At 39.3% G+C, this 24,572-nt stretch overlaps 1 protein-coding gene across 1 annotated transcript in view; it reads left to right on the forward strand.

Moving 5' to 3' along the window:
* The window catches only part of ISM1 (isthmin 1), a 100,995-nt gene that overhangs the window by 37,569 nt on the left and 38,854 nt on the right, over window positions 1–24,572 (forward strand). Inside the window, exon 2 of the mRNA XM_036751121.1 lies at window positions 19,245–19,484. Coding sequence (XP_036607016.1) covers window positions 19,245–19,484 — 240 coding nt within the window. The remainder of the gene's footprint in view (window positions 1–19,244; window positions 19,485–24,572) is intronic.

Consider the following 24,572-nt stretch of genomic DNA (forward strand, 5'->3'; position numbering starts at 1 on the left):
CAAACCAACTCTTCTACCACAAATTAACATTTCCTTTTCTTCGACTCTTATTTTATTAATGGCACTAGGTAGCCAGAAACAAGCAAAAAAAAAAAACAAACAAACCACTGAATAATCCTTGATTTTTTTTTAGCCAGTCTCATATCTAATTTTTACCAGATCTTGTCAATACTACTCTTGAAAGATTTGCTGTGTCTATTCCCTTTGCCTCATTCCCACTGCTACTAACCTAGTTCAGGGCCTCATTACCTCTCCATTGAACATTTGTAATAGTTTTCCTACTAATCCCTCCACAATCTTCTCCTCCCCCTTATTCATCCTACACACTATTTCCAGATTAGACTTGTTAGAGAACAGTCCCAAGTATGTAATCCTCCTGCTGAAAGCCTTGAGTAGCTTGCTGTTGCCCATATAATAAGAGTATAAACTACACAGCCTGGCATTTTAGGTCTTCAATCTACTTTTCTAGTCTGATCTCCCACCACTCTCCTTTATGCTCCCTACACTCCAGCCATACTGGACTACTTGACATTCCTTAAACTTGCTCTCTTGCTTTCCTACTTCTGTGTCTTTCTCCCTTAAGTAGAGTGATGAGCTGCCTAGGTTTCACTAGGATCATTCTTACTACAGGGCAGCAAGAACTGGATCTTTATCAACCTTTCCGGGGATAGAAAAATCCTAGGTCTTTGTGCTCCACCATCTTGAGTCTCTGTAGTCTCAACTTCAAATTTTTGAAGATAAATTAAATGCATTCCTCTACCCCCTAGAGCCTCCATGGCTATCAGTGTCCAGTGGATAAGGGATATAATTCTGTTAACATCAATATGACTTTATGAACATCCTTCTCTGATAGCTAATCTTTCTCATTCTGATCAGGCTGCATTTTGAGCTTAGTTATTGACATTCAGTTCAATCAACATTTTTTAAAGGTGGCTCAATGGATAGAGCACTAGGCAGTTCAAATTCAGCCTCAGACACTACTAGCTGTGTGACTCTGCACAAGTCACTCGACCCTGTTTGCCTCAGTTCCTCATCTGTAAAATAAGCTGGAGAAGGAAATGGCAAATCACTCCAGTATCTTCGCCAAGAAAACCCCAAAATGGGGTCACAGAGAGTCAGAAACCACTGAACAACAACAACAAATATGTGTAAGTCACTATGCTACAAGCAAACAAAAATAAATCCATCTCTTCTTACTTGAGTGGGAAGGCGGGCAAGGCAAAAGGAGACAAAACCTGCACACAAGACAAAAATAAATAAGTAATAAAAAGTAACTTCCAAAGAGTTAGCTTTGATAATTGGGGGACTCAGGAAAAGCCTCATATAGCAGATTGCTGTACCTGAGCTATACTTTGAGGGAAACTAGGGACTTTACTAGGAGGAGATGGGGAGCAAAGGGGTATTCCAGACACCAGGGAACAGCTAAACTAAGAAGAAAACAAATATTTATTAAACACCTACTATTTGCTTTATGGAAGCTATTATTGCTGCTATCATTATTTCCATTTTACAGATGAGAAAATTGAGGCAGATAGAAGTTAAATGACTTGACCAGAGTCTAGTAAGTGTCTGAAGCCAGATTTGCACTCAGATCTTCCTGACTCCAACACTCTACCCAACATCTGAAGGATTGTTGAGGATCAAATGAAATAATATTTGTAGACGCACTTAGAATGGTGCCTGGACCTATAGTAGGTGCTATACAAATGCTTATTCCCTTCCCTACCCTATGCTGTACAACACCTTCAGATCTGAAATGGCGATTCATTCCTCAAATGTATTTAGTGAGAGTGATATGGTGGCCAAGAAGGTTAATACAGTCTTTGACTGAATTAAGAGCAGCTTAGTTTCCAGGATAAGAAAAATGACGATATTTGAAGTACTAGATCTGTTTAGACTAGGTCGGAAGTACTGGGTTTAGTCACCTTTTAGGAAGGATACTGAAAAGCCAGAGTATCCAGAGGAGGGCATCTAGGATGGACAAGGGCTTTACGTTCATCTTATTTGAGAATTCGTTGAAGAAAGTGGATAACTTTCAGTTGATGGAAAGGAAAACTTTGTGGTAGGCCAGTGTAGCTAACTACAAGTATTTGAAGAGCTGTCCTGTGGAAGACTGGATCAGTTCTGTTTGGCCTTCAGTGAGTGAGTAGAAGCTGCAAAGAAGTAAACTGAGGCTTGGTGTAGGGACAAACTTCCTGAAGATCTGAATTGTCTAAAGGTAGATTGGGCTGCCATGGGAGGGGATGAAGTTTTGGGGTATCTTACTGCGGAGATTCTTATTCAGTTATAGGCTGGGCTACTGTCTTCTCAGGTCCCTTCAAGACTTGGAGATTCTGTGATTTTATAACATCCTTAGTCTGACAGAACTTAAAACAAAATCAGCTCTTAATTATCCATGACAACAGGGAAGAGAGTACAGATTAAATTAACTGATAGTTCATTTTAGTCATTAGTTTCAATTTGCTGCTTCCCCAAAATAAACTTTAATCAGTTATAGGAACAAAATTGAATGGTGCTTACTCAAGTAGTTTTTTTGAAGTAGTCATTTCAGTTTAATTCTATCAGCACTTCTTAAGCACCTATTACATACCAGGTACAATGTTAGGCACTGAAGATACAATAACAAAAATTAAACAGTGCTTGTCCTTTAGGAGCTTACATCCTTTGGGGATCAGGGAATGGAGGAACGAACAACCTGTACACAGATAAGGAAATACAAAATATTGGTGAGTGAGGAGCCCCCCCCCCACCCCCGCCCCACCACAAGTCACTAACGATTTGGAAGCCTCATGTGGAAGGAGACCTGAGATGAACCCTGGGTAGAGATAGCCACTGACAGGTAGAAGTGAAGAGAGAGCCTTCTAGCCATAGACACAGAAAGCAGTGCTGTGTGCAGAGAACAGCAAATAGGCCAACTTGGCTATACTGTAGATTGCATGAGGGAGAATAAAGGACAGAGAGGCTGGAGCTAGATTTTGAAAATAAATGACAATGAGGAAGGTTTTATGTATTTTATCCTAAAGATGCTAGGGAACCACAAAAGCTTCTTAAATGGGGGAGTGACATGGTCAGACCTGTGCTTTAAAAATATAAAATTGGGAGATATGTGGAAGATAAAATTGTAGAAGGGAGAGACTAGAGGCAGGAAGACCAATTAATAGGCAGCTGCAATAGTCCAGATGAGAGGTGAGGAAGACCTGAATTAGAATGGTTGCTGTTTGAGTGGTAAGAAGTGGGCAGACAAAGCATGTGGAAATCAGGCAACTGATTAGATATAGGGAGTGAAGGAAAGTGAGCAACCAAGGATGAATCTGAGACTGTAAACCTGAATCACTGGAAAAATGATGGCAACTTTAACGAAAATGGGAAATTTGGGAAGAGGGGTGAGTTTCGGGCAAAAGATGAGTTCAATTTTGGCCATGTTCAGTTTGAGATACTTATGAGATTCCTATTTGAAGATGTCCAGTCAGCAATTGCATAAATTCTTTTAAAAACTCAAATTAAAAAAAAGAATGTGAAATATTTTACATGTAATAGGAAAATATTTAACAAAATCAATAAAAATATACTTAAAGAGGAAATTCTAAAAAAAATTTAAAAAAGAAATACTTTCAAAAATTAACATGTTTGAGTTTTATCTCTTCACTTCTCCCTTATTGCTTCTTGAGAGCTTGCTGATAAAGCTTAAACAGCATAGTGGAAGCAGGAAGGGGTAGAGAAGTCTCGGACCTATATAATCTATAAGCCAAATAGTCATTTCCTACATAATTGAGAGTCAGTGTGGCTTCACTGCTCCTAAAGACCAAACTTTGTTCCATATAAAACTGAAATAAAGTGGCTATCTTCCTAAGACCTATGGTTTTACTTTCTTAAAAGGGATTTTACACTTGAAACTCAGAAGTCAAGAATTCAGTATCTACTATCACCTAGTGAAGTAACACTCCAACACTCCACTATCAACCACACTGAAAAAGAATAGAAACATTAAAAAAGTAGGATATTTTCTTTCACAATAAGATGTGTTCCCCCAGGAAACAGCCAACTTTTCCATATATGAGTCTATGTTCACACCACATTCTTTGTCCTAGTAGCCTAACAGTAAGTTCGGTCTTAAGGGCCCCAGAGCACCCAAACCCAAAGTGAAGGTTGGTGCAGACCGATTGCTTTCTTTTTCTCCAGGAGTGATTCCTAAAAGTACATTATGTTTTCATGTTCTCTGAGGTTCATGGCTTTGGGTATCAGTTACATTCCCACTGCCTCAGGCACAGTGATTAAAATGAATTATCTCACGCATAAGCAGGGGCCATGCAATACCAGAAGGTGGTTAGCCTCTGTCATCCCATCCCTTTATTAAAATTGCATACTTTCTTTTTGCCTGCCATATCCTGTTTACTTCCCTGTGGTAATTACAGTGGTGACTGACAATCCTCCGAGCCTGCCACATTCATGACAATCTGCCTTGTGCCACTTTCCTGAGCAAGAAGAACAGGTCAGCCCTTCCCCCTTAGGAAAAGGGATTGAACAGTCTGAAACTGATTTACTTTTTTTTCCCAATCCTCTCTATTCCTGGGAGTGCTCTCTTCTCACTCATGCATAAAGATAATCATATGCCCTTTTATTCTTTTATCTTCTTAAGAGGAGAAACTTTTGTTCTTCTCTTTGAAATGCCACCAATTATGTTCTTGAACTTATTTTTAGATGTGTGGAAGCCTTCCAGACATAATAGATGCCACCACAGATAAAGTCCTGTGTGTTTATCACATGTAAGGGGAAGAAGAAAATGCAGAGTCTTAGTATGTAAGTGACTCAAGCCATTAGCAAATTCACAATATGGCTCCCTTTACCCCCTCCCCCTCAACGATGAAAAAACATTGACCGTAATAATATGCAGATGTTCACCTCACTCAAAAAATCAGGACAGACAATTAATTAGCTATATAATTAGTATGTTTAAAGGAGAAAGGCTGGAGTTCTAATGGAGTTGTGGCTATTTATTGTTCAAAGTCGTAAGACCATAAACATTTCTAATAATATCTTCTCTAATATTGTCAATTGAAAATTCCTAGATTTTTTCTTTAAAAGACCACATAAAAGCTAAATTAGTGTTCCCAAGGCTTGTAGGCTGAGACTAATTTAAAACAAAATATAATTTGGCCCACGTTCATCATATCATCAGCTAACATTTATTGTGTGCCCACTGTGTTCATCATATTCTCTACTGGGCTGTGTGGGGTTTATAGACTATAGATTAGACATGGTCCTTGCCTTCTAGGAATTTACAATCCAGTGTAGCTTCAGGATGTATGCCAGATTGTGCTAATCTGGGAATACTTATAATAGCTTGGAAAACCAAGCACCAAATGTTCCTAGCTCACAGCAGATTTTTACCAGCTTGTCTTTCCCTGATGAGGTTTGGAGGTAGTAAACTCAGAATTCTTTTCTACTTGCCTGGTATTTGTTGTTGTTTTCTTCATAGAGCAAGGAGTTATTTGCAAGAGCAATCCATTATCACTTTGAACTAGTTGTGTCCTTTCCAGAGGTAGATAAAGCTGCCTGTGGCTTCTACATCTTGTTCTTCCAACTATATTACATATACTCTTTACTTTCTGACATGGTTTTCTACTTGAGTTGGGCTTGCCTGAACAGAATCACCAGACTGGGCCACTGATCATTCTGGATGTCTTCATATTTGATGAGGCTGTGGTGAACCAACTCATTCATGAAGATGACCAAAATGAGTAGGATCAACCAAACTGTGGTCTGATTCAGTGGCTACATATCTTTGATTTCTAACTAGTGATATACTTGGGGAAATGGAGAAAAGCAGAAAAACTTTAGAACCCCGCACTTCTTTGTCTTTTCCTACAATGTCTTTGCCTTTCCTACCCAATTTTACCTTGGCCCACCAGCGTTTAAGAACCTTTTTTCAAATCAAGTTTAACAAGGAAGAAGATCTTTCTTATAAAGAACTCATTTTCAACAACTCTATGAAGGTCTAGACACATGTAATAAGTAAAAGAGGATAGACAGAGAAGCAGTTACAGCCAGGAACAATGGAAAAAGCTCTGTCCTAGAGGTCAGGAAATCTGAGTTCTAATACCAGCTCTACCACTAATTTAGCTGTGAAGCCTCAGAACTCAATTAAATCCTCTGTGACTCAGTTTCCTTTCTGACTCCAAAATTATATGATTCTATATGTTGCCTATCCAATATGACCTAAAGTGGGGCAATCTTAGCTTATCTGAGATTCACTGATAAAAAAAATGAAGCAATTATTATGTTTGAGCACAGTAATTAGCGTTGTAGAGGAGTAGGATTTTAGATAAGACAGTTCACACGCTTGAGGAACTTAATAGTCTTGATTTAGTTGATGAACTCAATTTTAGACATGTTGAATTTGAGGCTCCAGTGGGGGTATCCAGGTAGAAATGCCTTGTGAGCAGTTGGAGATGTATATTTGGAGCTCAAAAGAGAGATCAGCACTAGGGATCCAGTTGTGGAATTATTTGCAGAGAGAAGGCAATAGTTAAATCCATGGGAGTAAATAAGATTGCTAAGGGAGATAGTATAGAGAGTGAAGACAGTAGGACCAAAGCCAGTACCTGGAAGAGCACTAATAACTATCATCTAGAGAGCATTGGGGATAGGGGGAATGGGGTAAGTGAGCAAGCTTTGGAGAATCTCACATAGTGCCCTCCTCAGTTTCTTTTCACCTGAATATTCCATGATGAACCCTATTTCAGATGTGTCCCCAGATCTGTAGAACACCCAGAAACACAGCTCTGCAGCCTTTTTCCTTACTGCTATCTCATCATTATTATAAATTATCATTATGTTATAACATTATGATATGAGAACCTATGTGATATAATAGATAGAGAACAGGCAAAAGAATCAGAAATACTTGGGTTCAAATCCTGAAGCTGACACATACTGTCTTCTGACCCTGAACAAGTTACTTAAGACCTTTTAGGGACCCCAGGCAAATCTCTAAGACTGTAAGATACAAAATAGTTTTCCCTTCCTTGGTAGAGAATTCCTTCCCTAAACAAATTAAATCCCAGGTCTATTCTAAACAAACAAATAAATATTATTTAAAAAAAAACCAGTAGCAATTGCTTCTCCCTGAAAAAAAGATGTATTTTTAATACTAATATTCAAATTTCCTGGCAAAATGAAAACATGTATTATTAATGGGATAGTTAGTGAATATCTACAAAGAGAAGCCATCCTTTTCAATTATCATCTCTATGCAGCTTATTCCCAGATCTATTTTTCCAACCCTCATCTTTCACCTGAATTCCAGTCTGACATTACTAACCATCTATTGAGCAGTTTCAACCAGATATCACAAATTCACCTTAAAATTCCACATCTCTAATAGAATGCCATATATTCTCCGCCTCCCCTCCCCCAACTCTTCTTTCTTTTTGTCTCTATTTCTACTGAGAACATTACCATCCTTACTATCTCCCAAAATCATAACTTCAAAGTTATTTTGACTGTCTTCTACTTCATGTCATATCTAGAAAGTCTTGTTCATTCTACCTCCACAATATACTTTGTGTTCATTCCCCTCTCTCTGCTTATACAACCACCACCCTAGCTCAGACCTCATCCCATCTTTCTAAGACTTGTTGCAATAATCTCTAACTTGGTCTCTCTGCCTCAAGTCCTGCTGCTGTCCAATTTATTCTCTAAACTTTGGCAAAATTGTCATTCCTGAAGCACAGGTTCTGACTACATCACTCCCCTTCTTAAGAAGTTCTAGTAATTCTATATTGCTCCTCAGATAAGATACAAATTCTTCTGTTTGGCATTTAATGACTTTCACAATCTGGCTCCAATCTACCTTCCAAAGTTTCCTGCACTACTTTTCTTCATGTACTCTACATTCTGTTCAAACTGGCCTGGTGTTCCCATCCATGATGTTCCATCTCTTTGCACAAGCTGACAGCCCATGGTTGGAAAACTGTCTCTTCTCACTTATCCCTCTTAGAGTGCTCAAATTCCTTCAAAACTCAGGCCGAGTGACACCTCCAACAGGAAGCCTATCCTGATTACCTCCAGTTTCTGTGGGAAATGACAGAATCACAGAATCAGAGAATTTCAGAGTTAAAAGGTACCTTATCAACCATCTAGTCCAACCTATTCACAAAAGGAATCTCCAGTATAGTATAACAGACAAGTGACTGTCTAGCCTTTATTATTTTCTATGTGCATGTTTTCCCCTTTGTCCCAAAAGACTGGAGACTTCTTTAGGGCAGGGACTATTTCAATCTTGCCTTTGTAGCCCCCATGCTTTGCACATTGCTTTTATGTGCAGTAAATGCTTTTTGAATTAGGTTGAACTGTTGGTCATTAAGTAATCAGCATGGCTTTAGCAAGAACAAGCCAGACTAGCCTTTTTTCTTTTTTTTTAATAGGAGAGCTAAGCTGATAGATTTGAGGGAAATGCTTTAGATATGGGTTAACTAGATTTTATTAAAATGCTTTATAAAGGGTCACATGCTATTCCTTTGGAGGCAAAAGTAAATGTGGCTTAGACTAGAGGTGTCAGACACATAGCCCACAGATGGAATGCAGTTCACAACACTACAAAGTGCAGCCCAAAGCAGATTAAAATATAAATATCTGACAAAATAAGTAAAAATACAGTAAGACATAGATATTATTAAATTTTGAAACTAAGTCAATATGCAGTCCTCAGGGATCTTTATTTATAGATTAGCAGCCCCCATTTCTATTTGAGTTTGATATAATTGGGCTAGATGATACAGTACAAGTAGAATTGTTGATTAGCTCGACTCAGAGACATAGTTTCCTGTCAGTATGGAAAGATACCTCCAACAGAACACTCCAGAAGGCACTTTTTATAATGTTCCTCTATATCAATGACTTAGATCATATGCTTATCAAATTTGCAGATAACACAAGCTGGGAACAGTAGCAAGCACAGTGAAAAACAGTAAGAATCCAAAAAAATTTGGGCAGTCTAGAATATTGACCTAAACTGAATGTAAGCTGAAATTTAGCAGGGTTGAATGTAGAATCTCACATGGGCTAAAAAAATTAAAATCAACTTTTCTAGTACAAGATGGGGGAAGCAGAGCATTAAGTTGTTTGTCTGAAAAATTCTAGAGATTTATGAATCAACAGGGTTATATGGCAGCCAAAAAGTGAAAGTGGTCTTGGTCTTCATTAAGAGAAACTTAGTGTCCAAGGAGACAGGATAGGTGGTAGTTCCAACTATCCTGATCCTGGTCAACTACAGATGGAATATTGTGCTCATCTCTAGGTAACACATTGCTAAGTTGGTGAAAGGCAAATAGAGTGCCAAGGTATTCTAATCCATACCATATGAGGACTGAATGGGTATGTTTAGGTATGTTTAGCTAGGGATAAAGAAGACTTAAGGGATAGCTATGCTCAAGCATTTGAAAGGCTATCATGCAGGAGAAGAATTAGTGTTTTCTTTGGCCCCAGTGGGCAGAACTAGGAGAAAGAGGTGGAAATTTCAGAAGCAAATTTTGTCTTATGTCAGACAAAAAAACTTCCTAACTATTTCGGTTTTTTAAAACAGCTGCTTTGGGGAGAATTGGGCTGCCCCTCATTGGGGGTCTTTACATAGAGGGTAAACAACTACTTATCAAGTATGTCTTTGAGGATATTCTTTATGGGGTATGGGTTTAACTAAATCATGACCATGTTACCCTTTGGCTCTAAATAATGTAATTCTGTGAACAATCACCTTAAGTGTCAGAAGATAAGAAGTATTAAATTGTGTAGTAGGAGGACCAAGAGTGACTATGAATCCGAGGGTGGAGAGTAAGGATACAAAGGCGAACAAGGTGGTCAAGATTATCAAATGATGCCAAAAGGTCAGAGAGGATGAGAAATGAAGAAGAGACGCTAGATTTGGTGATTAATGGTAACTGATGATGTGTGAGACAACATACTCATAGAATGATGGAGTAGAAAGCCAGATTGCAAGAGGTAGAATGAGTGGTGAGAAACTGGAGGTATTGAGTGTAGAGACAGTGTTTTATCAGAAGTTTGGTAATGAATGAGAGAAAGAGGAGGAGTGATGACTAGATAGGGTAAAAAAAGAGTCAAGGGCAGACTTTTTTTTAAAGGATTGAACAAACCTAACAATGTCTGTACATATCTGAAATGGAACTTGTGGAGGGAGAATGACTGAAAACGACTAAATGAGAAGAGATGACTTTCGGAGGAAGGCTCTAGAGAAGACTGGGAACTAATGAGTTGAAGAGCACCAAAATTAGGATTAGCCTTAAGGAAAAGGTATCTTTATTCCTCACTGTCACACATGGGAAGGAAAAGAGAGTAGAGAATAATGCTAAAAAGCTTTGAAGAATTATTTTGAAAGACTTTTTAATCACAGAAATCTTCAATATTCTTTATGAAATAGGCAGCCAAGTGATCCTCTAGAATTATAAGGGTAGGGAAGCAGGACTTCATGGGGAAGGCAAAATATTAAAAAGGGACATGGTACGTTAGGAGAAAAAATGCTTTGGTCTCCTAAACTTTTCCTTTACTCTCCTATTTCTGCCACTTGCTATCTGTGTAAGGATAGGATCGGTGTTAACAACCTCCCTGGGTCTCAGGTTCCTCATCTGTAAAATGAAGGGGTCAAACCAGACAACTATAGAGATTCCTTCTAGCTCTAAATCTATAAATCACTTGCCCTTCACTTCTGACCTTTCTCTCCCTAACTCACACCTGCTCATCTATCCCCTAAAATCCCATCTCACCAAAACATGCAATAAAAATTTACACATCAAGATTCCAGTATGAAATGATGAAGGCTGAGAGGGTATACAGTCAAGTCTATAAGCTCTAATAAATCACAAAAGCATGAAGGATGAGGATAGAAAAAAATAACAATGAACATTTATATGGTACTTTAAATTCCATCAACTTCATTTTCTTAATATCTGGTATATATGTCGCCTCTTCTCCTCTAATGCTGCCACCAACCTGGTGCAAGCTCTCCTTCTCCTCACATCTGGGCTATTATGAAAGCATGTTCACTGGTCTCCCTGACATAGGTCTCTCCTTGTACCAGTCCATCCTCTACTCAGATTAATCTTCTCAAAGCTCAGATCTGAACACATCAATCTCAAATTTAATAAACGCCAGTGGCTCTTTACCACCTCTAGGATCAAATATAAAATTCTCTAGCTTTTTTAAAGCCCTTCATAACCCTGGTCCCTTCTACCTTTCCTATATCCTCCTACTTGGTATCTTATCTACTCAATCCCACATACTCTATGATCTAAGGGCACTGGTCTCTTTGCTATTCCTTCAAAAAGACACTCCTTTTCCCAACTTGGGGCCTTTGTTCTACCTGTCTAAACCTGGAATTCTCTCCATCTTCACCTCTGCTTTCTGGCTTTCCTTCAAATCTCATCTAAAATGATAAATGCTGGAAAGGATGTGGGGAAATTGGAACATTGTTGCATTGTGGGTGGAGTTGTGAGCTGATCCAGCCATTTTGGAGAGCAGTGTGGAACTATGCCCAAAGGGCTATAGAAATGTTCATACCCTTTGACCCAGCAATACCACTTCTAGGGTTGTATCCCAAAGAAATCACACAAGCGGGAAAAGGACCCATATGTACAAAAATATTTATAGCAGCTCTTTTTGTGGTAGCTAAGAATTGGAAATCAAAGGGATGCCCATCAATTGGGGAATGGCTGAACAAGCTGTGGTATATGAAGGTGATGGAATACTATTGTGCCATAAGAAATGGGGATGATGCAGACTTCGTAACAACCTGGAGAAACCTACACGACATAATGCTGAGTGAGCGGAGCAGAGCCAGGAGAACGTTGTGCACAGCCACAGATATATGGATTCCGTGAGGACCAACCCTGACATACTGCGCATTTCTCAGAAACCTAAGGGGCAAGGACTACTCCAGGGGACTCACGATGGAGAATGCTATCTTCATCCAGAGAAAGAACTGCGAAGTTTGAATACAGATCGAGGCGCACTACATGCTCGCCTTTTTTGCTTCTTTTCTTGTTTTTGTTTTTGGGGTTTTTTTTTTTTGGTTCTGTCTCTTCTTTCTCATGATTCATTCCATTGGTCAAAATTCTTCTCCACGACTTGACTAGTGCATAAATTAATTCAATGCGAAGTTATACATGACAGTTATATGAGATTCCATGCCATCTTGGGGAGGGAGGGGGGAGGGAGAGGAGAAAAACTGGAACTCAAAACCATGTAGAACCGTGTGTGGTAAACTAAAAATAAATAAAGAAATTAATAAAAAAAAATAAAAAATAAAAAAATTTAAAAAAATTTAAAAAAAATCTCACCTTATACCTTTTCCAAATCCTCTTAATATCTTCCCTCTGTTGATTATCTCCAATTTGCCTTGTAGTTATCATTTTTACATAGTTGTTTGCCTGTCATCTCCCCATTAGATTGTGAGCTCCTTGAGAGCAAGGACTTTTTGCCTTTCTTTGTATCCCCAGGGCTTAGCATAGTGCCTGGCACACAGTAAGCTCTGAATAAATACTTGCTGAATGACTGACTAACCTTTGGTAGTCCACTATGGAGGACATAAGATGTTTCTTGAAACCAAAGACAGAAAATTAGGCTTAATACATCATTGTTACAGTAAAGCATAGAATTTGCTATTTTCTTATGTTCTAAAGAAGCTTTAAAACTAGGGTGGGATTTTTTCCCCTCCAACACAAAGTTTGTTAAACAATGAGTAATATTTGGATAATTGGGTCAATGTGCAGAGTCAATTAAGACAATTTCAGAAAAGCTTGTTTGCCTTAAGAAAGAGTGTGTCTATACATACATATAGAGCTATATTAATTTTGTGCTTTGTTGGTATACTCACAACTTTAAAGCCACAAGGGGAGAATATTTTTATTTTTGCTGCAAGGATGCCCCAGTGCTGATAATTATCTCCCAGTTCAATGTCCAGTTTCAAGTACAGCTGATTGATCATAAAGCACTTTCCCAAATATGCTATGTCTCATGAATACCCTTTTAACTAAGGCAGTAATGGAGAAAGGCCTGCATTTGTCTTAGTGGCTAGAGGGCCAACTTTCATGGCGGGAGGCCATAATTTTGCTTCTGAAATAAACTACGCGACCACACTTGACTGTAATCTAAGAATCTTTTACCTTTTTTTTTTTTTTTGGTATCCCTAGAGCTTAGCACAGTGACTAGCACATAGTAAGGGCTTAATCAATGCTTGTTGACTGACCAATTGACGCATGGCAAGTCACAACCTCTTAGTGCTTCCAAGCAACTTGGTAAAACTAAATTGTGAAATAGGTGCTCATTCCCATTGCCACAATTTCTTTACATTCATGGAATCACAGACAATATATTTAACTAACTGCATATAGTGTTTATTTAGCTGTATATATACCTCCCCTGCCAGGGCGGGGGGGGGGGGGAAGCTGTTGGCGTATTGGATTGGGGAGGGGAGACTACAGTCAAGGAGACCTGAGCTGTGTGACCCTAGGCAAGTCACAAAATTTCTTTCCTCAGTTTCCTCAAGTGTAAAATGGAAATAATAACAACCTCTAAAGGAGGTTGTGATGCTCAAATGAGGTATTTGTTAAAAGTGCTTAACACACTGCCTCGCACATAGTCTTTTTTTATAAATTTATTTAACTTTGGTTTTCAATATTCCACAAGCTTTTGAGTTCCAAATTTTCTCCCCATCTCTCCCCTAACCCCCACCCCAAGATGGCATGTATTCTGATTACACCTTTCCCCAGTCTGCCCTCCCTTCTATCACTGCCCCCATCCCTTTCTCCCTTACTTTCTTGTAGGGCAAGATAGATTTCTACACCTCATTGCCTGTATATCTTATTTCCCAGTTGCAGCACATATCAGTCTTTATTGAATTATTCCTTAGTCCCTCCCCAATACCTTGAGGGCAGAAACTATTTTGGTTTTGTATCTGCAGTGTCTTATACATAGTAGACACTTGTTTGTTGATGAATGCATGCACAAAATTAATGAACATAGTAAATAAATGATAGATTTCTACCAAACAAAAGCTCAGCATAAAATAAGTGCTTTATAAGGAAAATAGGCAGTGTAGCTGTTTGAGAACAGGTAAAGACCCATTTTATATCTTTAGTAAATTCTGGTTGGCATGTGATTGCCAGACTTTTCATTCTATAATTTGAGAAAGGATTTTCCTATCTTATTTCACTATACTGGAACTTTGCTATAACACAATATAGAGTTTTAGTCTGTCTTGTAATATAGTTAAGGGAGAGTCAAGTTGCTGAAGTAGAAAAAATGTAATCCCCTTCCTTTTCTCAGGGACTGAGATGGTATAAGGGTGGGGGGTGCCTTCCATGTGTTGGGGATGTAAGTTTGTGTATTTGTGATGGATGGAAGGGAGGGATGGAAGAAGGAAAGGAAGGAATAAGAGGAAGGAAAAAAGGGAGAGGAGAGGAAGAGAGAAAGGAGGGAGGAGGAAAGAGAGGAAGAAGAAAGATAGGAGGAGGAAGGGAGGAAGGAAGGAAGGGAGGAGAGAGAATGTAGAGTATTAGGCAGTCCTATAGCAAGGTCCCCAGGAGAACAGGCAGATCTCTAGAATCACTTCTTGAGTTGTATGGGGAGCCAGCCCTGAACAAGGCTCAGAGTTTGAGTTTCTATATTACATCACATCTTCTAACTGCTCTTCAAATTTGAGAGTCAGGCTGGGGTTGGAGAGTGAAGGATGGGGGGAGGAATGTTGGGGAGAAAAAGAGCAATGCAGCAATTGTGTGTCTAACCTCTGCCAAAAAATACATCTACCTCAATTATCTGAATATTCCCGGCAAAAGTACTTGTGGCCTGAATTACCCAGCTAATTGCCTTAACTCTACACTTTCCTTTCTACTGTGTAGACACAATCTAAGTAATCTTCACAGTCCTGCTGGGAAGGTTGAGAGGTTAGTATGTATTATCAGCTCTATTTTACAAAACAAGTAATTGAACTAGAGAGAGGTTAAGTGATCTGCTCAGGGTCATATAGAAGTCAGTAGCTGAGCTGAGATTAGAGTGTGTGGCTCTTTACCAAGAGAAAAATCCAACAACTAAAATAAAAATTTAATCAGATAAAATTCTATTTTTAATCAACTAATCAAAATGCCAAGAAGTGGCAAATGAGAGATGTATTTTATCTTTTTAATGCCATTTTTAACCAAATGGATATAGCTCTTCTAATTAAGGAATATGTGTGCTAGAGAAGAGCAAATCCTTGGCTTCTTCTGAGACTAACCTCTTCCTACACCTATGTGCATACAACCACCCAGGGTCTAAAGAAAACCTGCCCCCTTCAGCACTGTTGGAGGCCCAGAGGAGGAAAGGTTATATGTTTGGGAGAAGGGGGATGGCATGCAGAAAGCAAATGTTGAAAAAAAGTGGAAAAATAGTTTAATCCAGTTAGCTCGTGTTGAGCTTTAGAAAGAGATTTTTTTTTCCTTTGGAAGGAAAGATTTTTCTCCCTCGCTACCCTAGAGTTTGGTTCAATTACTCACTGGGCCCTGAATTCTGTTGTGCAATGCCTTAGAATGCCAAGGGAGCTTACTCAGTGTAGATGTGCCAAAAGACAAAAATCGTAGCAGGGAGATGGCTTGAAAGGTGAACAAAAAACGATGCCCCTAGCCATGTCTCTGGCTTTTAAGGCAAAGGCAAGCCAAAACACATTGAAGGACAGCCAGCCTTCTCCCACTCAGCCTGCATTTTGTGAAAGGAGACAGAAATGTAGGGTTTTTTTCATATTTTGCCTCAGCCTCCCTGTCTCTTATTGATTCAAGAAGTGTTTCTTCATACACACAGATGTTTTATAATGAATTTGAACTTCAGAACCATTAATTTTAAAAGGGCATTTTCAAGTTCATTCTTTTTGTATGAAGAATCATCTTTGTTAACTTAAAATCTACTGAATCTCTTCATTTTTAACTCTCTAAGAAGATAATTATCTACCGGATTCTTCTTGTCTTTGGGCTTTTCCTAACCCTGGATATGCTTGAGGATGTTGAATGTTTTGATATTAAATGTGTCCCTTTGCCTGGGTCAAAGGCAGTGGCAACTCTCCTACTTGGGGTGAGGAGGGGCCCATGTGTGGAGACAGTTGGCCTTAATGTACACTGCAAAACCCCAAAACACATTCAACAAAAACAAAAGCATTAACCACAGACCCAAAGCTTGGTGAAATCCTATCTTCTCCCCTCCCCCTACCCCATCTCCATTATGAAAACATGAAAATGACATCCCAGAGGAATCTTCCAAAGAAAGTTCAGATGAGAGAGACTAAGGAAACTGGGTGAAGAAAAGAAGGTTAGGATTGGTTAGAAAAAAAGTCAGTGAGTTCTATAACACTGCCTTCTACATCTTTAAGCTCACACAGAATTTTACATTGGCCAATATAAGGAAATTATTGTTATTAGAGGTGAGGAAAGAAATGAGAAGACTTCCAAAAACAGAGAATTTCAGAGTTGGGGGAGAACTTAGTAGCCATATCTGAAAAGTGGTTATCCAGCTCTGGCTTGAAGACTGCCCATCCCACCCACCCAAAGAGAGGAAACTCCCTACCTCCCAAGGTATCCCATTCAATTTTTGGATAGTTCTCATGGTATCTAGAGCAGGATAGTTCCACTTGTCATCCTGCTATCTGGAAGTATTTCCTGATAATGAACCCAAATTTATTTCTTTGCAACTTCTACCTGTTGCTCCTAATTCTGCTCTCTGAGACCAAAGAGAGAGACCAAACGAGACCAAAGATCTAAAACATTTTCTATGCAGCAGCTCTGCAAGTACTTGAAGACAGTTATCATGTCCTCCCTGGAGTCTTCTCTTCTCTAGGCTAACCAGACCTATTTCCTTCAACTGATCCTCACGTGGAACAGCCTTCAGGTCCTGCACCATTAGGATTACCTTTCTCAGGCTGTCGATCTTATCAGGGTCTTTCCTAAAGAACAGTGCCCTGAATAGAATACAATATTCTAGCTACTGTATGAGTAGGGCAAAGTATAATTTCAAGATTTGGGCATCATCTGCTGCCATTGTGTTTTCCTTTAAACTACTTTCATACATGAATTCTCCATTCTAGGCAAACTGGTCTGCTGATATCCCCATGCTGTAGTTTTAGTTTTTCTACCTCTATTCCTTCAGTTCCAGCATTTATAAGCCCTGCTCTATTTCAGGCCCTCATACTTTCTGCTTGCATTATTGTAATAGTCTCCTAATTGGCCTCTTTGCTTCCAATCACTGTTTTCCAATTTGCCCTCCACAGAGCTGTCAAATGAATATTCCTACAGCACAGATTTAACCCTATTACACCTTTGCTTGAGAAGCTTCAATAGTTCCCCATTGCTTCTAGGATTAGTTACAAACTCATCCATTTGACACTTAAAAGTCTTTCATAATCTAATTCTTTTTTTAAAAAAAATTGTGTATATATTTTATTTAATATTTTAGTTTTCAACATTCATTTCCATAAGATTTTGAGTTACATATTTTCTCCCCATTACTACCCTCCCCCCCATTCCAAGATGACAAATATTCTGATTGCCTCATTCCCCAGTCAGCCCTCCCCTCTTTCAACCCATTCCCCCCCCATCCCCTTTTCCCTTACTTTCTTATAGGGCAGGATAGATTTCTGTGCTCCATGCCCTATATATTATGTTTCCCAGCTGCATGCAAAAATTTTTTTTAATTTTTTAAGCATCTGCTTTTAAAACTTTGAGTTCCAAATTCTCTTCCCTCTTTCCTTCCCACCCACCCTACCTAAGAAGGCGAGCAATTCAACATAGATCACATATATATCATTATGCAAAACACTTCCACAATGCTCATGTTGTGAAAGGCTAACTATATTTCCTTCCATCCTATCCTGTCCCCCTTTATTCAATTTTCTCCCTTGACCCTGTCCCTTTTCAAATGTGTTTGCTTTTGATTACCTCCTCCCCATATCTGCCCTCCCTTCTATCATCCTCCCTTTTTTATACCCTTCCCCTTACTTTCCTGTGGAGTGAGATACCCAATTGAGTGTGTATGTTATTCCCTCCTCAAGTAGAATCCGATCAGAGTAAGATTCACTCATTCCCTCTCAGCTGCCCCCTCTTCCCTTCCAATGAACTGCTTTTTCTTGCCACTTTTATGTGAGATAATTTACCCTATTCTATCTCTCCCTTTCTCCCTCTCTCAATATATTCCTCTCTCACCCCTTCAATTTATTTCATTTTTCATATTCACCTCATCCTGTGCCCTCTGTCTATATTCCCTTCAACTCCCTTAATACTGAGAGAGGTCTCCTGAATTACACACATCATCTTTCCATGTAGGAATGTAAATATAACAGCTCAACTTTAGTAAGTCCCGTATGAATTCTCTTTATTGTTTACCTTTTCATGCTTCTCTTGATTCTTGTATTTGAAAGTCAGATTTTCTATTCAGCTCTGGTCTTTTCATTGAGAAAGCTTCAAAGTCCTCTATTTTATTGAAACTCCATATTTTGCCTTGGAGCATTATAATCAGTTTTGCTGGATAGGTGATTCTTGGTTTTAATCCTAGCTCCTTTGACCTCCAGAAAATCATATTCCAAGCACTTTGATCTCTTAATGTAGAAGCTGCTAGATCTTGTGTTATTCTGATTGTGTTTCTACAATATTCAAATTGTTTCTTTCTGGCTGCTTGCAGTATTTTCTACTTGACCTGGAAACTCTGGAATTTGGTGACAATATTCCTAGGAGTTTTCTTTTTGGGATTCTTTTTCAAGAGGCAATTGATGGATTCTTTCAATTTCTATTTTACCCTCTGGTTCTAGAATATCAGGGTTTCTTTAGGTGGTGACCCCTATTGGCTTTACTTAAGTTAGTTCTAGGAGACTATCTGTCTTAGTTCAAGATGGTACTTTTGTTTTGTGGTCTCTACCCTTTCCATTCAAACCAAGTACTAATTCAATAACCATTACTTCAGTAATCCTCACAAAATCTTCAAGTAAACTGGGGGAATCAATAATGATTTAATATTTGAAGACAGGGAAACAAATGTTGCATGGAGAGGCAACATTTCTTGATGAGTGAATGAAAATGAGTCAGTTACAGTGTTAGAAATAATGTGCCAACTTTCTGATCCCATCAGAGGGCTCCTGTGAACTTATATGACTGATTGACTTTGGTAGCCTGTTTGTTTTGTTATTTCTCTAATTACTTCTTAATATTTTTCTTTTTCCCCACCAGAACAACCTCAATGTGGACAGTCACTCTTTATCAGAGCCCAGCTTCTCACTCACCAGGGAAGAACAGAGGGAGTATCCTGACCACCAAGCTGCACACAGACCATTCCCCAAGCAACGATTCAGGCAGGAGCACAGCCATACATCTTTACAGAGAGATGGCCCCAGATCCTTCCTTTTAGATCTACCAAACTTTCCAGATCTCTCAAAAGCTGATATCAATGGACAAAATCCAAATATTCAGGTAAAGTGCTGTGATCAGAAGGTGGAACTATTGGGGGTTAAATGGAGTGTGTGACCCAGTTGTTTTCCCAAGTTGCTTCTAAGTCATTTCCCAGCTAACTATGCCTTTATGCATCTTTGAAGGACAAAAGTGGATTAGAAAGGGTTGAAGAGTAGGAGAAGAAAAAAGAGAAGAAGTGAATATAGATAGCTGTTTTGAGGAGTTTAGCAGAGAAAGGGAAGAGTGATATATGAGTAAGGCTTGAGAGGAGGGCAAAATATAGTAGAGGGTTTTTTTTTAAAGAATGGGCATATTTAAAGACAGTATAGAAGAAAAACCAGTAGTTATGGAGAGGGGATCATATGGTCATAGATCCAGAAGTAGAAGGAATCCTAGAGATCACTGAGTTATTTTACAGATAATTAAAATGAGACAGAGAGAGGTTACATGACTTGCCCACCATCACACAGCTAGTAAGTGGCAATGTTTGAACTCAGAGCTTCCTGACTCCAAGCCCAGTTACAACCTAGCTGCCTAAGCAAAAGCCCATAGCAACCAGTAATTAATGCCTGCCTCCTATCCAAGCACATTCAGGATGGTATGTCCATAGATAGTGACTTGGGGGGCCATCTTCTGGAGAAGATGGAAGGGGATGGGAACAAGGATACACATAGAGGGGCTGACTTTGGCAAAGAGTAGGGCTACCTCATTGTCAGAGATTGGAGAAAATTGAGGAGAGAATGGGGATTCTGAGATGAAGTGAAGGGGAAAAGAGGGAACTCATTACTGAATGGCCCCAGTTGTTTATGTGAGGGATCAGTTGAGGTGGATAACATGAATTTGTAATGTTCTCAGGCAGTCTGGTTATGTGGCTTCCTTTAGCTCCATGTAAAAGTATGTGATACAGGGACATCTGAGGGAAGCCAGGTCTTAGTGAGGACTAGTAGGTGGAAGGAATTTGAGAGAAAGAGGTCCAGAATGAAGGGAAGACAGAATATGAATCCCAGAAGGTAAGCTGAAGAGTGGACAGGATTGTAGTGGACTTTGGATTGGAAAAAGTTGAGGGCAGAAATGAGAGAATGGGGGAGGGGGTTATTTTGCTTCTCTGTGGCCCCTGATTTAGTGATACAGGTAGAGGGAGAGAAAAAAAGTTAGTGGGATATTGCCAGTTACAGGGATAGTAATGGGTAGCATATTAAAGTGAAAATATCCCTGAGAAAGGTAATGCATTGACTTAAACTCATTCACTCTGAGGTATGAGTGACTGAGAAATTTCCAGAGAGCAGGTTTAAAAAAGAAAGTTAAGTAAAGAAAGTAAAGGGAACTTGTGACCTGGAGGAGGGTGACACTAACAAAGTGCATAGTCAAACAGGGAGCTGGAAAGACAAAAACACTGACTTCGTCAGCTTCACAGTTTTACAAAGACCAAGCCCTGCTTTGAACCTTAGTTCTCCACTGTGATCTTCAATCACCAGTTTGTCTAGTTGCACAGAATAGGGCTTTGGCTCGGTGGATGATAATAATTTCCTGACCCCCAGCAGATGTTTCCACTTTCATGCTCTCTTAATTTTCAAAGTTATTTTCAGTTCCTTTCAATAAGCTGCGGGTAACTTTGCCCACTCTTTCCCTATTCTTTCTCTCATCAACAAGTGCCAGAAATAAGTCAAGGCAGAGAGTGCATCAAAATGAAAACTGCAATGATTGATCACTACTAAATTAGCGGCAGTGTTTTCATGCCTCATTCTAAAAAAAATTTCTGCCAGGTACAGTAGGAGTCCAAATATCCTTTCTTAGATCTATTTTGTCTAAGATGCTAGTTTGAAAAATCAATAAACATTTACAGTTATTTTGTTTAAGATGCTAGTTTGAAAAATCAATAAACATTTACGAAGTACCTACTATGTGCTAGGCACTATGCTAAGCACTAGGAAAGAATACAAAAAGAAGCAAAACAGTCCCTGCCCTTAAGAAGCTTACAATCTAATGACAAGAAAAAGTGAAATTGAAGAGCTTTCCTTGAGTTCTAAGCAGAACCACAACTGAATTAAAATAAAACATTATTTATTTAGTACCCATCTGTATGTAAGTCACTGTATATAAGATACTATACCTGGGTACTGTGGGATATATAAAAACTCTAAGGTTCCAGCTCTCAAGTGGTTCCCAAAGTAATTGAAAAGGTAACAGTGTAAGGTAATACATGTGACAATTCAATTCGACAAGCATTTATTAAGCAGTGAGATGCAGCATTTCATAGAGGATAGACAAGTGGCTTTGGACTCAGAAAAATATGGGATCAAATCCTGCCTCTGACATATAATAGCACCTTGGGTCACTAAAGCTCTCAGTACCCCAGCTAACTCTAAAACTATGTTATAGATGAGTTATTGATATGTATTAGAGGGGGAAGCTAGATAGCACAGTGGTTAAAGCACTCGGTCTAGAATCAGGAAGACCTGAGTTCAAATCTGGCCTCACACACTTAGTAGCTATATGATCCTGGGCAAGTCACTTAACCCTGTTTGCCTCAGTTTCCTTATCCTTATATGAGCTCGAGAAGGAAATGGCAAACTATTCCATTACCTTTGTCAAGAAAACTCCAGTTAGGATCACAAAGAGTTGGACTCAACTGAAACAACTGAACAACAATTGGGGAGAGGGGTGGAGTTTCCACACTAGGGGTTGCTTACACAGATGAAATCACAAGTCTGGAACCTTCCCAGCCAAAAAACAACGTGCTAGGCTTCTAAGGTTTCTAAGATAAAAAAAAAATCCTGTCCTCAAGAAGCTTGTTGTTTGTTGTTCAGTCATTTCATTCACATCTGACACTGTGACCCCATTTGAGGTTTTCTTGGCAAAGATATTGGGGTAGTTTGCCATTTCCTTCTCCAGCTCACTTGACAGATGAGGAAACTGAGGCAAACAGATTTAAGTGACTTGCCCAGGGTCAGACAACTAGCAAGTGTATGAGGACAGATTTGAACTCAAGAAGATGAGTCTTCCTGACTCCAAGCCCAGCTCTCTATACATTGCACCACTTTGCTTCTCCTCAAGGAGCTTAGATTCTTCTAGGAAAAAGAGAGAGAGAGAGAGAGAGAGAGAGAGAGAGAGAGAGAGAGAGAGAGATAAATACAAAGTAATTTAGTTGGATATACTAACAACTGAGGGGAGAAGGTCAGGAAGGGTGCTGTATAGGAGGTAGCACTTGTATTGAGTCTTAAAGAAGGCTAAGGATTCCACAAGGTGGCAAATGAAGAGGCACAGGAGTGAGACATATGATGTAACATATGTTTGGCTGAAAGTGTGTAAGGAAGAATAATGTGCAATCAGTCTAGAAAGCAAGGTTGGAGCTAGAGTTACTGAGCCTTCTTGAAGAAGGGAATGAAGAAAATAAAAGCTGAGAGACCAATTAGGAGATTCCTACAGTAGTATGGGCAAGAGATGAGTAGGATCTTAAGTAGAGTCATGGCTGGCTTGAGGGGAAGGTATACTTGGATGAGATGTGGTGGAGGTTGATAAGACTTGGCAACTGATTGGATATGTGGGATAAGAGAATGAAGGGATGGAAGATAATGTTGAAGTTATGAAATTGGAAAACTGAAAGAATAGTGGAGCCTCCAAAAGAATCAGAGAAATTTGGAAGAAGGGTAGGTTTACGGATAAAGATAATTATTTTTGTTTTGGACTTGTTGAGGTTGAGATGCCTACTAGGGGACATTGATTTAAGTGTGTATAGCAGCCAATTTAAGCTAGGTGGCACAGTGGATAGAGCACTGGACCTGAGTTCAAAAGTGGCCTCAGATACCAGCTGTGTGATTCTGGCCAAGTCACTTTGACCTCTTCCTGACTCAGTTTCCTCATCTGCAAAGTGGGGGTAATAATAATATCTACCTCCCAGGGTTGTTGTGAGGAACAAATGAGATATTTTTAAAGAGTTTTGCACATCACAAAGCACTATAGAAATACTAGCTGTTATTATTATTATAACTTGAACTGAAGAGCAAGATGAAAGCTATTTATATCTATATGGGAGTCATCTGCATGTAAAATGGTAATTGAACCAATGAGAGCTGATTAGATCACTGAGCACTGAGACACAGTGTAGAGAGAGAAAGGGAAGGGGCCTAGGACAGGACCCTCTGGTGCACATAGGCCCAGGGGACAATATATGGGTGATAATTCATGGCTATTGGAGATTATAGTGTAGGTTAATTATAGAAGGCCTCACAGCAGGAGGTGTGTATTGAGCTAAACCTTGAAGAATTGGTAAATAAGATTTCAACAGATGGAAAGGAGAGGAGGAGGAGAAGTAGCCATGAAAAAAGCAGAGATGGGGTTCGGGGGATTTTAAGCATATCAGGTTAGGACTCTTTTATAGAATGAAGTGAAATCACCATCTACCTAAATACTGTTTCCAATCAGTACTGACTTGTTGGTTGCACCATTCAAAGTATAGACCCTTCCAGACAATATTATCTCTCTAGTATCTACTCTTTCTGTTGGGCTATCTCTGAACAGAAAAACCTCTGACAAAATAAGATTTATTTACGTGAGGTGAAATCAGCGTGCCCAAAACAGAAGTTATGATCTTTTTCACAAAACCCTTCCCTCGTCCCAACTTCTCTGTTCTTGTTGAGGGCACCACTATTTTCCCAGTCACCCAGGCTCACAACCTTGGCATCATCCTTGACTTCTCACTTCCATTCACATCCACATTCACATTCCAACACATCCAACCTTTTGCCAAGTCTTGTTGTTTCTTAATATTTCTCTGATACATCCCCTTCTCTCCACTCATGTAGCTGCCACCCTGTTGCATGCCATTATAATTTTACTCCTGGACTATTGCAAGAGCCTGCTGGTTGGTCTCCCTCCTTCAAGTCTCTCCCCACTCCAGTCTGTCCAGAACTCAGCTGCTAAAGCGATCTTCCTAAAGCACAGATCTGACCATGTTCCCCCTCCCCTGCAACTCAGTAGAGTCCAGTGTCTTACATCTGGGATGAAATATAAAAACCTATGTTTGTATTTATAGCTTTCCACCACCTGGCCTCTTTTTCTCTTTTCAGTCTTCTTATACCTTTCTCCTCTCTGTGTATTTTACAACCCAGT

This window comes from Trichosurus vulpecula, chromosome 3 (genome assembly GCF_011100635.1).
Source record: "Trichosurus vulpecula isolate mTriVul1 chromosome 3, mTriVul1.pri, whole genome shotgun sequence".
Classification (NCBI taxonomy): domain Eukaryota; kingdom Metazoa; phylum Chordata; class Mammalia; order Diprotodontia; family Phalangeridae; genus Trichosurus; species Trichosurus vulpecula.